Raw genomic sequence first — 13959 nt, 5'->3', positions numbered from 1 at the left:
ACATTTTCTGCCATTCACTGTATTTTGTCTTTTCCCCCTGAGCTCCATTAATTTTGATTTGATCTTTTCTCAAATAATGGAGGCTTTGCTAGTACCTAGTATTTCCAAATACCTACTGTCTGAAGTGTGATAGATGTTCTGCCTGCTCACGAGGCTTCTCTGTAGGGTGACGTAAGATCTTGGCTGTTTCGCTGGGTGATACCGAGATGTTGGTGTGACTACCCCCTTCCTCCTCTGCATTGTGGGGCTGTTCAGCTCCACCGGAGGACTGTCCTCCAGCCTCCTGCCTGGGGGTAGATGCTAGACCGTGCACACTGGGGCAGCTTACTGCTCAGCTTGTCGGTTTCAAGCTTAGCCACTGCTTTTAGCTCCTGGCCTCATTGCCACTTTACCTTGTACCTCTACGTCTCATGGGCTTGGAAATGATCTGGTTAATTTCTCGACAGGGTAAGTCTGCCATCTGCACAGGGTCACCTGACAGCAAGGAGTGAGGAGGGTGATCTAATTACTTCCATAAACACTTTCACTCAGTCCTCTTGTTTTCACTCCCATACCTCTTGTCCACTCCAACGTCTCTGGGCATCTCCAGTTGCTAATTCATGTAGGGTTTCTGCAGGGACAGATCTACTTGCTTCCTCCTGGTGTCCCCTTCTGCGGGCACCTGCAGGTCCCCTGGTGTTCTGCCCAGTCGGTTTCTGCTCCTCGGGCCCATCCCTCCCCCCAGATGACTCTTGTCGTCTCGTGACTCTCCTTTCTCTCTCTGGAATTTTATATATGATTTTGTGACTTGTTCTCGTTGTAGATTTACTTGAAGTGAACCTGAATTCATGCACATTTTCACTCCACACTCTATTTTTAAAATGCTGCTTTCTCGCTTTAAATCACTGTAGAACAAGTTGGGAGACACAGCCTTGCACGCTGCTGCCTGGAAGGGTTATGCAGATATCGTCCAGTTGCTTCTGGAAAAAGGTAAAGGGTGTGCCCAGTTTATCTGGCCTTCGTGTACCCTGGGAAAATAGGCTACATTCAATTATATTATTTGAGATAGTAGGAAGAATAATAGGTTCTGTGTTTTGAAACTGGGATTTTAACTTTCACTCTGTCTGTATCACAGGGTTGTTACAATAAGATGAAATTACAGCATTGAGGTGATTTGTGTGAAGTTTTTAGTTTTAAATTGAAAGTCTGGTAAACTTTAAGGTTACATATATTACTTTTAGGACTTGTTTATTATATATTTCTGCAGGATTAAAGGGCCTTAGAAGAAAGGTGTGCATGTGTGCGTGCCTGTGTGCATGCGTGTGTAGAGAAGATTCTATCTCAGAAGGCTGTGTGGGTAAAGTTGCTGAGGTCTCTGTTCACACAGGAAAGTCTTGATAGATAAGAAAGCAAGCTGTAGCTATAACGTCCAGCTTTGAGCTGAAAGTGCTAGACGGACGAAGAATGAGAAGATACCTCGATTCCCTATTCTCTACAAGTCAGAGGGGACAGTGAAATTATGGGCTGACCATCCATCCGTCCATCCACTTGTCCCGCACGTATTCATTATAACCCTTTCAGAGGGCCAGGCACACCCTTGCCCGCCCCCCGCCGCACCGTGCTGTACCCTGGTCCAGAAGGCTATGAATTACTTGAACTATGAATTACTGGAATTCCAAGGTGTCCTATGGATGTGCTGTCATTAGGGCTCCTTGGAGCAATGTTGTGGGATATATGAGGGAAAATGTTACTGGTTTAAAGTGTGTAGATAACGTAAACCTCAGGTGTGAAAAAGATCAGCGTGAGGACTGCTATAGCGCCCCCTCAAGGTTATGCCTGGAACTGCGCCCTCTGTGCCTCAGCCACTAAGCCGGGAAAATGAGCCTGGTCTGAACTGAGTGAGATGTGGTACGTGTGTAAAGTGCACATCGAATGTCAAAGACTTGGTGAAAAAAAGATGTAAAGCATCAAAATCATTTTTATGTTGGTTCTATGATAGACCGGTCACCTTTTGGATATACCGGGTTAAAGAAAATGTATTATGAAAACGAATTCCTCTTTTTTGAAAGTGTGGCCACTAGAAAACTTGAAATGACATATGGCTCACGTCGCATTTCTGTTGGGTAGTACGGGTGGAGAGGGACACAGGAAATGGTTATTTCTTCTCTTGCAATACTGGCTCTGAACATTTCCTGTCCTGACAGAAATCATGTACGTGAGTTCTAGAATGTAATTTAATGTAAGATACAATTAGCCACAGAACTCTTAACCCTCAGGATTTTTTTTAACCTGTAGCACAACAAGAAAATGAGGTTTCTAGACCCTTCGCTATGGGTATATCTAAATCTGCTCATGAGGGAGATTTTTATACACAGTTGCAATATTCGTAATTAAATAGGCCAAGCTTTCTTAACTCAACTAGTTTTGTGCCTTTGAGTTTCATACATTTATTTTTTTGTTTATGGAAGAGGATGTGGTTACAAAGAGAATGGTGCTCTCCTATACTGTGGCACAGAGTGCAGATTGGTAAAGTCTTCTTGGAAAGCAATCTGACAATAGCTAGGAGAGTGAAAAATGTACATATCCTTACATTCCAGCCTCACTTCTAGAAAACCAGACTTCAGAAAGATGTTGTTCAAGGAGGTTTACAGCAGTGCTGTTTGTAATAAAGGAGCAGCCTAAGTGCCCCTTGGTAAAGGGGGTGATTAAATAAATTTTGCAGTGTCCACAAAATTGAATACTTACCACTGTTTAAATAGATTGAGTTATAAGGATGTGTATTAATAAGGAATAGTATGAAGGAATACCACTCTGTATCATTAGGTTAAAAAAATCAGTTTACAGACCAATACATGTGCTATGAATTTGTGTATATATACATAGATGTCTGTGAATGCATTCTTGCACCTAAGGGAGATGAGGGTTGATGCCCACTTGCTGGGAATGGTTTCCTGTGGACAAGCTAGAAGAAGGGGAAGGGATGGGTGAGTTGGAGGATGAAGTGGGATGTCTGCTTCTATTCCACATACTGCTATATTTTTAAATCTCTAACAACGAAAATGTACGCATGAATTTTGATGTAACTTTTACCATCGTGAAGACGAGGAAAAAGCAAGTAGAAGCTGGGCTGTGGGAACAATGGATTGCCTCTAGGTTTTATTGTGTGACTTTTCTAATTTGCACAGGAGTCCACTTACAGATATAAAATATTAATCCCCTCATGCACCAGCCACGTGGTATTTTCTCAAGAAGCAACGGGTGTATTTCACTGAGTCTCCAAAAACTAGTGCCAAGACGCTGTGGAGTCTGGCTCAGGATTCACCTCGGGGAGGGCCCACTCCCCGCTGTAAACTCACATGCAGTATTCTAGGCACTTGAAAGGAAAGGGTATATTTTAATGGTGCCAAATTATCAGGGGTACAGCAGCAGGCCCCCTGATTAAAGATGCCAAGTGGGCTTTTACGGTTCTGAAAAAGCTGACTTTAGCACCAGAGGGGTTTTCTAGTTTGTTTGGCCCCAAGTGATTAGTTTGAGTGGAAGGAAGACTGTCTGCTACTCTATAGATTCTTCAGAAACACCTGATGTGCTTTTCTTGTGTTGCGGGAAAGGTGCAAGAACAGACTTAAGAAACAACGAGAAGAAGCTGGCCCTGGACATGGCTACGAATGCCGCCTGCGCATCTCTCCTGAAAAAGAAACAGGGCACAGGTATTCAGCTTTCATTCTTTCTTTTTTTTTCTTTTTTTAAAGATTTTATTTATTTATTTGACAGACAGAGATCACAAGTAGGCAGAGAGGCAGTCAGAGAGAGAGAGAGGAAGGGAAGCAGGCTCCCTGCTGAGCAGACAGCCTGATGCGGGGCTTAATCCCAGGACCCTGAGATCATGACCTGAGTCCCGAAGGCAGAGGCTTTAACCCACTGAGCCACCCAGGCGCCCCTCAGCTTTCATTCTTTGTTCTCCTCTGGCACTATCATGACCAAGGGTTATTATCTTAGAACTGGGCTGCTTTTCTCAGGAAACTCTTTATTTGGTTCTGAAGTTAGGTTTTATCTCCTGGGTCTAATTTGAAACGTTCGCCTTAGAAGAAATACCTTCATGCAAATAAGTTGAAGAGATACTGACCCTTTAGTATTTTTTGGTATGTTTCCTTTGTTCCTTACAATCAGGTTGTAATCACCTTGCTTTCCGTTAGAGCCCTTATCAGAGAGCCCTGGTCTCCATATCCTCGTTTCAGAAAGGTTTTTACGAGTGGTTATCTCTAAATATATTTTTTTCAATTAAGCACTAAAGAGCTCCATGGTTCTATTTGGTTTTTGTTTTAAATGAGAGTATCAGTAAATGATAATCAGAATATTCTAGACTTGGTAAGCATTTGGTGTTTACTTACAGACTCTGGGTCATTTTTAAAAGTAAAGTTTCGTTATACATCCTTAAAGATAAAAATATCTGTTGGTGTGGGAGAGTAGGTTTGAAAGAAAAAAATGAAAGGTTTGTGTGGTTTTGAAAAGGTGTCAAAGAAAAGGTGTTAAACGCATTTGTATCCTTCATGATTACTATTCAGAGACCTCTCAGCACATAACCTACTGAACGAACCATTACCCCTAAAAGAAACGCTGGGAGGATGTGCTTTAACTCTCCTTCCCATTCCCCTGTCCTGTCTCTCCCTTTCATCCGCCATCAGCCTCCTGGCCCACGAGGAATCCAGAGGTAGAAAAAAGAAAAGTAGAAGATGATTTGGTTGGAGGGCACATTCAGTCCCCTCCACCCCCAAGCCTTCCTTTACTCCTATGTTTGGCTCTCTAATGCCACTTTGAAGGAGAAGGCAATGATTGATGCATCTTTCCCACCATTTTCTAGAATGGAAGCCAGTATAATGGAGAACTCACTTTTCACAAGTCTTTATTTCACATTGCTACTCCCCATTTCAACCCTTCTCAGTGTTGCTTTAGAGTCGGAAGTTGAGACTGATCCATGCTGGTGGAGAATCACCAGCTCAGCTTCTGATGCATTTCCGGTATAGAGGCTCAGTGCATTTGTTTCAGTTTTAAGCTGAGAGTCCTGTCATTGTCAGAGTCCTTAGCTTGTGTAACGAGGTACTGATTTCTGTTTCATCATGTGAATCACACTCCCATTAATTTTTGAACTTTGGGAAAGCTTTTCTCTTCCTTAGCTAAGTACCCTTTGTTTTATGAGAGGAGGCAATGTTATCTTGTCCCAGAGCCCAGCAGAAGCAACAAAATAAAGTCAGTCCTCTGGTTTCCTGCTTTAGTCCATCAAAACAGCAAACAGAGCCTTTCTCTTCATGACTTACCAAGGGAGCCGCCAGAATTATCCTCCTTATCTGTCCATCACCAAATTCCCATCATAGCCCTCCTCAAATCTGCTGTTCCTTTGTTCTTTACTCCAGATAGGTCTTTGTTCCAGATTTTTATTTCTTTAACTTTCAGATATAGTGCAAACCATTAAACCATTAAGAAACTTGGGTTCCTTAATTATTTAAGCCATGAATTCTCACTGGCAGAGATAGTGTTTCTTTAAAGTAATTACTCATGCATAGATGGATTGAGGGTCTGCTAAGTGAGTGAGGAAGTATTTACCAGCTGAGTGGTGCTCCTTAGCAATCCTATATTTTGATTGAGAAGCCATATATGTAGCTATGAGGGAGAAATACTTTTACTTGGAGCCTGTCTCCACCTTCCTGCTGCCTTGGTTGGTTCTGGAAGTCGGACTGTGGCCTAACTTCCTTTTTCTGCCACTGACTTCCTGTTGCTATGTGGGTCCCTTCAGAATGTCCTGATCATGGAGTAAGACTTCTTAAGGGCTGAAGGTTGTCAGAGACTCATGTATACTATAAGTTTATCATGGTAGATAAGGAAAATGCCACACTTGCATTAGACCCCAGAGAGCTGTACCCAGAAGCCTCCACGTGGGCGTTGGGAGCTGGGGGAGGCAGATGGCAAACTGCTCTTTTCCCCCTCACCTTTCTACAGTCTTTGTAGAATGGGGCTGGGAGGAAAGTCTCTTTTTCTCCGTTCATGCCAAGTGTCTTTAGGCTACTTTCCTCAATTTGTATTGATTAGATAATGCACTCATTAATGACGTAATCTGGGGGCCTGGCACACAGAGGCAAGAAGTGAATTTTCACATTTCACTTTTCATGTTACCTTTTTCCTCTCTTTTTTCTTGCTTCATTCCATAATCATCCAGTAAAACGTTTCAATTTGTATTGTGATCCTAGTTGGAATCAGAATTGACTATTGGGCCATATAGGTAATTATCAGCACAAATTTTGCACTGGAAAAAGTATTTCCTGATGTTTTTTGCCCACTTTTAAGAGCACATCTTGGGGGGCGCCTGGGTGGCTCAGTGGGTTAAGCCCCTGCCTTCGGCTCAGGTCATGATCTCAGCGTCCTGGGATCGAGTCCCACATTGGGCTCTCTGCTCGGCAGGGAGCCTGCTTCCCTCTCTCTCTCTCTCTCTGCCTGCCTCTCTATCTACTTGTGATCTCTCTCTATCAAATAAATAAATAAAATCTTAAAAAAAAAAAGAGCACATCTTGGATTTTTTTATAGAGAAAAAAACAAGTCCCATTTTGTAGTTACCTTGGGTAACTTTGAGATATGAGTGTGGGACCAGGGTTTAACCCCACCTTAAGGGTTCCACCCTGTAAATTCTTTTTCCAGTTTTTACAAATTGGGGCATAATTTATATTAAGTAAATATAAATCCCAAGTTTACATCTTGATGTATATGTATATGTGTGTGTGTGAGTACGAGTGTGTGTGTTTTAACTGTGCTCACACCTATTTGCCACAACCCAGATCAAGGTAGAGCATATTTTCCATACCCAAGAAGCCCGTTCCATATTCTCCCATTCTCTTATCATTTGCCTGTGCTTGAACTTGATATAAATGGAACCAAACAGTATGTACTTTTTTGTGTCTAACCTCTTTTCACCTAATACTCTGTCTATGAGATATATCTAGGTTACTGTGTCTTTCTTCCTACCACTTATTTATTTATTGTTTGTTTGTTTAAGTACTGGTGCTTGATTCGGAATGTGCAGATCCAGGTCAGTGACATTGGGGAGAAATGGAAGTGACGTAGGAAAGAAGGGGATGTATCACTAGGAGATACATTATTATCATGGCCGCAGCCCACGATGGGCAGGCTGTGAAGAGATACAGCTCCTCAGCACTTGGCCGTGTGAGAAGTTTCCAGAGAAACTATGCCTGAGTGCAATCCCTGAAAGAAAGGAAGGAGGAGGAGTTTATTTGCCTGGCTCATTCCTGTCTCTTGATTTCCTGTCAGTAACGTTTGCATCATGGCGAGCCATCTTCTCTTGCTAACAGGAGAAACGAGGTTGAAATAAAAGGCAGAAATAACCATGGAAGGACAAAGAATATCTCAAGTGGCAAAACATAGGACTGTAGTAATAAAGTAGAATAGGAAAGAGCTTGGCTATTGTCTTTTTGTCTGTGGCTCAAAAAGCTGCTTTTCCTAAGTTTACAGCCAGTCTGAAGTTCATGAGTATGTGTGGGATAGGACAAAGTATATTCTATCCAGGTCTCCAAACTCCTCATAAGGAGGATGGACACGAATACCGAAACCTGGAGACTTCTAGGAGTTTGGAAGCTGCTGTGGAATCTTTGAAGTTTGCCTCTGTTCTGCTTATATCCACTTGTTCTTTCATCTTTCCTTCTTATAGATAAATCCATTTCAACTTCCCTTGTACCAACTCTCCCTTGTCCCTTCCTTTTCCCAATAATTCTAAATTTATAAAGATAATGACTGAAAAGAATGTAGTATTATCAGCATGCATAAAATTAATAATGCCTTCATATCATCAAATAAATCTTGTCATTGCCCAAATTTGCCCTTTTTTCTCATTCATTTTTTTATGCTTTATTTACCTGTTTTTTAAATTTTTTTTTTAAGATTTTATGCATTCATTTGAGAGAGAGAGAGAGATCACAAGTAGGTAGAGAGGCAGGCAGAGAGAGAAGGGGAAGCAGGCTCCCTGCCATGCAGAGAGCCTGATGTGAGGCTTGATCCCAGTACCCTGAGATCATGACCTGAGCTGAAGGCAGAGGCTTAAACCACTGAGCCACCCAGGTGCCCTTTATTTACCTATTTTTGTGTTTACTTATTTGTTTATAGTTTAAGTCAGGGTCTGAATAAGGTCAGGCTCTGATTGGTAGGTGCGTCTCTTAAATCATTGCTTTCTCTCCCTCTCCACTTTCTCTCTTGCTAGCCTGGTGATTTACTTATTAAAGAAGCTGGGTCGCTTTTCCTGAATTTTCCAGTCTAGACATTGCATATGTGCCTCCCCATGGTGCTGTTTGTCATGTTCCTCTTTCCTCTGTATTTTTGTCAGTTGGTGTTAGATTAGAGCTTTGATTAGATTTTCCATTTTATCCGTGTACCTAAGGGATAGAGGGAAGTGTAATTCATGAAGACTGTTGTTTCATCCAAGGCACAGAATATCTGTCACTTGTCCTGTGACATTAACATTCATCGGTAATCATTGTCTGGATCCACTAGTTCACGAACAGTTGCAAAACGGTGATATTTGAATTCTGTCACTCCTGTCTCAGTTATTAGCCGGAGCATTCTGTTAAAAAAAAAATTCCCTTCATCCCTGGCTTGATCCCTCAGAGGTAATAGTTTGTGCAATAGGAGCAGAATAAAGGCTTGATTTTTTATCCTTTGTTAATGAATTTTCAAAATAAGGTACTCGTTCCCTATGATTCTCCAAAGAGGACTGGTGAATTCTCCTTGGTATATGTCGAAATACATGCTGTGTTTCAATCTATTATATTTAGTCCTTTTTTTTTTAAACATTTTATTTATTTATTTGACAGAGAGATGACAAGTAGGCAGAGCAGCAGGCAGGGGCGGGAGTGGAGGAAGCAGGCTCCCCGCTGAGCAGAGAGCCCAATGCAGGGCTCGATCCCAGGACCCTGAGATCACGACCTGAGCTGAAGGCAGAGGCTTAAGCCATTGAGCCACCCAGGGACCCCAGTATCCTTATTTTAAAAAAAAAAAACTTTTGAAAATTTTATTTATTTGAGAGAGAGAGCGTGAGCACAAGCAGGGGGAGCTGCAGAGGGAGAGGGAGAAGCAGACTCCCCACTCAGCAGGGAGCCCAACGTGGGGCTCGATCCCGGGATCCCACCATCATGACCTGAGCTGAAGGCAGACTTCTGCCTTAACTGACTGAGGCCCCCAGGCGCCCCTAGTATCCCTATTGATAGTCCCTCTTTGGCTAGTGGAGGCCTCTTCAGGTTGGATCATGAGTCTTTTTAAAATGATGCTCTCTTTGATAGCATCCTTGTTTTATGCTGGGTTCCAGGTGAATCTTTTACATTTTCTGCGCCGACTTGGGATCAGTGACATCTCCACTGAGCATAGGGATTGAGTGTTTAGAAACCACGATCACATACATTTATTGAACTCTAACAGCTCTTATACTTCCATTTCCGTTTCCCCCTAAAATGATACCTCATGTAACCTGTTGCTTATAGGCATTTAACTAGACACTTGAATAGGTGAACAGTTAAAGATCAGATGCCTTCTTTTTGAACCCTGTCCAAGCCCGATTTAACATATGGTGGGGTACTGTTCTTTCCGTTTCACACTTTTATTTATTTTGTTTCATTCTTTTGCTTCTGAGCCTACTTTATCCATAGTTTTCAAAATGAAACTGAAGCTTCTGTGTTTTCATTCTCTTTCTTTTCCTTTTTTCCCCCGCATTAGTTATCTTTCTACCCAGTGACCTTGCCCTCAGGTAAGGCCTCGCGGGCTGTCGACTGACCGAAGCCACGTTTGTGCACTTGTCTTTGGGAGAGGAGGTTGGAAGTACACTGGTCAGAGTGGAGGGGCTTCCCGTGTGTTCCATGCTGGTCATGGTGCATGGGGCTGGCTGCATTTTGTGCAAGATAGATTAATAGTACATTAGCATCACATGCTTTGTGTTTTTTTGCATGTCTAAGGAACATGCAGACGGCTGTAATTGTCAGCCTCTGTGGCAGCAAATCCTCAGCAGTCAGGCAAGAAAGCAAAAGTTGAAAAAGATCCTTGGGGGAGGTATGGTCCCAGTGTCTGAGGAAAGATTACAGTTTGTTGCGCTATCAGGAGCTTTGAAAGTGAAAACAAAATCTGAGCAATTTGTAATGTCTCTCTTTTGCTCTGCCCTCCATTCCGTTCAGATGCTGTTCGAACATTAAGCAATGCCGAGGAATATCTTGATGATGAAGACTCCGATTAATTCCCTTCTGGAGATTCGAGAGCTAAAACATCTGTTGCTTTTGCCATTCCAAAACCTTTGTCTTTGCCAGAAGAGTGTTGGTAACTGTTTTTTGTCTTTTTTTTTTTTTTTAAGTCTATATGAACATGGAAGTATTGCACTGCGTTTGCGTAGAACGTGTAAATGGGTAGGTTTTCACCTTCAGTTTGCCAGTAAGTGACTGGATACTTGGCTGTATAAAGTACATTTTTGTTCACCAGAGTAGAACAAGAAGAGATTATTTCTATTTATCAAGTTTTAAAGGAATTAAATTTTTTTTCTTTAAAAAATCAGAATGGTTTTTTGTTTGTTTGTTTTATTTTTGTTTTTTAAGTTCTTTACCTCAAGGATTGAAATATTTTGAATGGATTTTTCGAGGGAGAAATGCTTGTTATAATAATGAACCAAAAGACTTAACAGAAAATCGTCAGCTATTCTGACAAAAATAAACATTTAAGAGACTGTATTCCTTTTGTCTGTTTTTGTGGATCACTATTTGCTGGTAAATAAAGCTCTTTATATTTAGGTAAAGGCTGATTTTATTTTTTAAGTCCTATTTCATATTTATTAGGACAAAGGAATCAAAGTAGCCACATTTCTGTTCAACTTTACATATTTGCTTTAATCTGATCTGATTAAAGTTGAGACAATAATCATGGAGAAGATACATTTGCAATGAAATACATAACTTCAGTAATTATTAGACTTCCAGTTTTATCTCTAAGGTTATACGTAGTATGAAGAAATCCAGCAACTCATTACAGTTTGCTTGTGGTCTGAAAGATTAAAAAAATTGATTTCCTTATCATGGAAGATGTCATCATTTCCTGCAATGGAGTAGCCAGGAGCCATGAAATTTTTTTGTGGTAAGCTTTTCACTTTGATAGCATTTGTTTTCCCAGAGTGTGCCTCTAGCTCATAACAATTCAGATTCTTTTACTAAAACATCAATTAATATTGCAGGGAGCCTTCTGTAATATTGAAGCGACCCTTGATTTGAGATTCCAGTTCTAATTTTGTCATCACTGTTGGCATTTGCCTAGATTCTAGGCCCTTGGCCCAGAACCCTATTTTGTAAAGAGACTTAAGTGCTGATTTCAAAAAACACATTGGTACGGAGAAGGAAATGTTTGAAGAAGGAAGTGGGTTAGCTCAGGAAATGAATAACTGTAAGAGTTTTCTGTCTGTGACTGGTTTTTTTTTTTCCCCTCTGTGGGTGCTTTGAGGAAGGGTATCCTGAGAAGCCTGTTTGAGGTCTTTCTAATACCCCAACCGAATTTTAATAAAAAAAAAAACTGTATCAGTAGCGACAGCAGAGGAAGAACACAAAATTTGAAATTGATATCCTCAACATCAATACGTTTATGAAACTTGAGTTAAGGATTTGCATTCCTTCGTAAGCACAAGCTTGAAAACAGGAAATCCTTGTTGAAATTGTGTCTGTTCGAACCATAGAACCTTTAAGGATTCATTCATTATTTTTAAACTTTCTTTTAAAGGAAGAGAGCACAAGCCGCGGGCAGGGGTTGCAAAGGGAGAGAGAGAATCCCAAGCAGACTCCACGCTCAGCGCTGAGTCCCACATGGGGCTCGATCTCGTGACCCTGAGACCATGACCTGACTTGAAATCAGGAGTCGGATGCCCAACTGATTGAGCCACCCAGGCGCCTCTAAGGATTCATTCTTTAAAATGGGGTTTGTGTGGGGCTCCTGGCTGGCTCAGTTGGAAAAGTGTGACCCTGAAAGACCCGCGGATCCCCTTACCCAAGAATTCAACACTGCCACAGGATGCAAACAGCAAGAGGTTCTTTATTGCAGCGCGGGCGCCTGCGGGTGGTCAGCAGCTCCTGCTAGCTGAGCACACCAGGCTGGAGTGGTGCAGGGTTTTTATAGACAGGTACAAACAAGTTTTGGATGAGACGGAGCTGATTGGCTGACAATTTGAACATTTGAAAAAGGCATACTTGGTGTATACGGATTGGCTTTGGGAGACTCGCGCGCAAAGAGAAAGGCGGGAAAGGGAAACAAAGAGGGGAGTTTAGGCCTTAGGATTCAGCAGAAAAGTATCCTATCTACGTGACTATGCAGCCCCCTGCCTACGTGACTAACGTGACTATGCGGCCCCCTGCCTACGTGATCAGGTATTAGGCCATATCTTACGAGAAAGCTGTTTGCAGGGAGTGCCCTATCTTGCTAAGAAACAGCTGTTATGAGGTTACCAACTAACATTGTATTGAGGGAGCCAAGCGGTTACAGAAAAGCAAAAGAGCACTCTTTCAACCCTTGATCTTGGGGTTGTAAGTTTGAGCCCCATGTTAGGTGTCAAGATTGCTTAAAAATAAAATCTTTAAAATGAAATGATAAAATAAAATAAAATGCAGGGCTTGTGCCTTAACAAAAAGCTTTTGGAAATCTCTGACTTTTTGTTCCTGCATACTTGACTGGTGTGATTAGGATAGATGCCAGCTAAACACTTTTTAATTTTTTCACATGGGCAGAGATAATACAGTTTATATGAATACGATAATTTTTATGAAAATGCTGTGTGCTTGATGTGGGTATATTATTTATGTCTTGAAGAAAAGAATAGTGAGTGGCTTCACTAACATTGCTTTTAACATTACTGAACTTAATGAAAATTCTAGAAAGTTGGCCAACCAGAATTTTTTGGGGGTGGCAGGTGGACTTAGGTATATGCATGAGTTGCTGGTGAAACAAAAAAAGGACAACACATTTCGCTGTGGTTGAAACTTCATGGGAAAATTTACTTTTGCTTCTTGTTTATTCAGCCTTGCCAATCTGAGCTTTTTCAGAGATGTCGAATGCTGAACTCAGCAACAAAAATCAGTTCTAAGAACGTGTCACTCTAATTCTGTGTAGAGGAGAGCTTTGATTATGTTCTGGAAATGACTTAGGAGGTTTTGCTGTAATCTGAGCTTTCTGACAGTCCCTGTGGCCTGAATGCCTTCCCAGTCCATTGTGTGCTTTAGAGAGAAAATGGCTCCCAGCCCTTGGGGGCGTGAGATAGACCAGCTTTACACACAATAGCCTCATGCAAAGAACGGTTTTTTATCAGTTTCTCATTTTAGCTTCCTTTCTGGGACTGGTCTGTGGCAAATTTTTTTTGTTATTGGGCTGTAGGCATTACATTTGTCAATTTCTGTATTTCTCTGGTGAGCTCACTCCCCCCCATTGTCTTGTTTTTTTCCAACAATGTGGCCATGTTGTTACCCAAAGGGAAATGTTGAACAAAGTGGTGGTGACCCTGTTTTTTCTTAACGCTTAAAAACCAAATTGGCAATAATGCTGAAAATGAAATCTCAGAAAACTTTAGGTAGAGGAAAATAAAAATTTTCCATATAAGCTTCCTTCATAAGGTTTCTTTGTTGTGTAATTTCTGATTTACTGGCATTTCTTCTTCTTGTGAGCCCTGTGCCTCTTACGTTTGTGAAGGATAATTTCTTCTCTGATAGGCTGTATGGAGTCTAACGCTTAACATCAGCATTTCCCTGTTGGCTTTGATTTTGTGCTTATTCTCCTGAATTTCATGTTGAAAATAGGTTGGTAGTGGTAACGCACAGACAACCATACATTGTACAGCCGAACTGCAAAGTCTGTACTGAAAGTTGAGGTTTTGGGGGGAGAAGGATTGCAAAAGAGTCTATTCTCCCTATTTTAACCAAAAATACAGCT

The 13959-nt window shown here is 41.5% G+C and overlaps 1 protein-coding gene across 1 annotated transcript in view; it reads left to right on the top strand.

Moving 5' to 3' along the window:
• Positions 1 to 10733, top strand: part of OSTF1 (osteoclast stimulating factor 1) — a 53212-nt gene extending 42479 nt beyond the window's left edge. The window contains exons 8-10 of the mRNA XM_046022485.1: positions 891 to 969; positions 3588 to 3686; positions 10191 to 10733. Coding sequence (XP_045878441.1) covers positions 891 to 969; positions 3588 to 3686; positions 10191 to 10249 — 237 coding nt within the window. The 3' untranslated portion in view covers positions 10250 to 10733. The remainder of the gene's footprint in view (positions 1 to 890; positions 970 to 3587; positions 3687 to 10190) is intronic.
• Positions 10734 to 13959: the final 3226 nt, after the last annotated feature.

Source organism: Meles meles, chromosome 11, assembly GCF_922984935.1.
Source record: "Meles meles chromosome 11, mMelMel3.1 paternal haplotype, whole genome shotgun sequence".
NCBI lineage: Eukaryota > Metazoa > Chordata > Mammalia > Carnivora > Mustelidae > Meles > Meles meles.
Note: the sequence above shows the minus strand (reverse complement) of the source record. Positions and strands in the feature narration are given on the sequence as shown.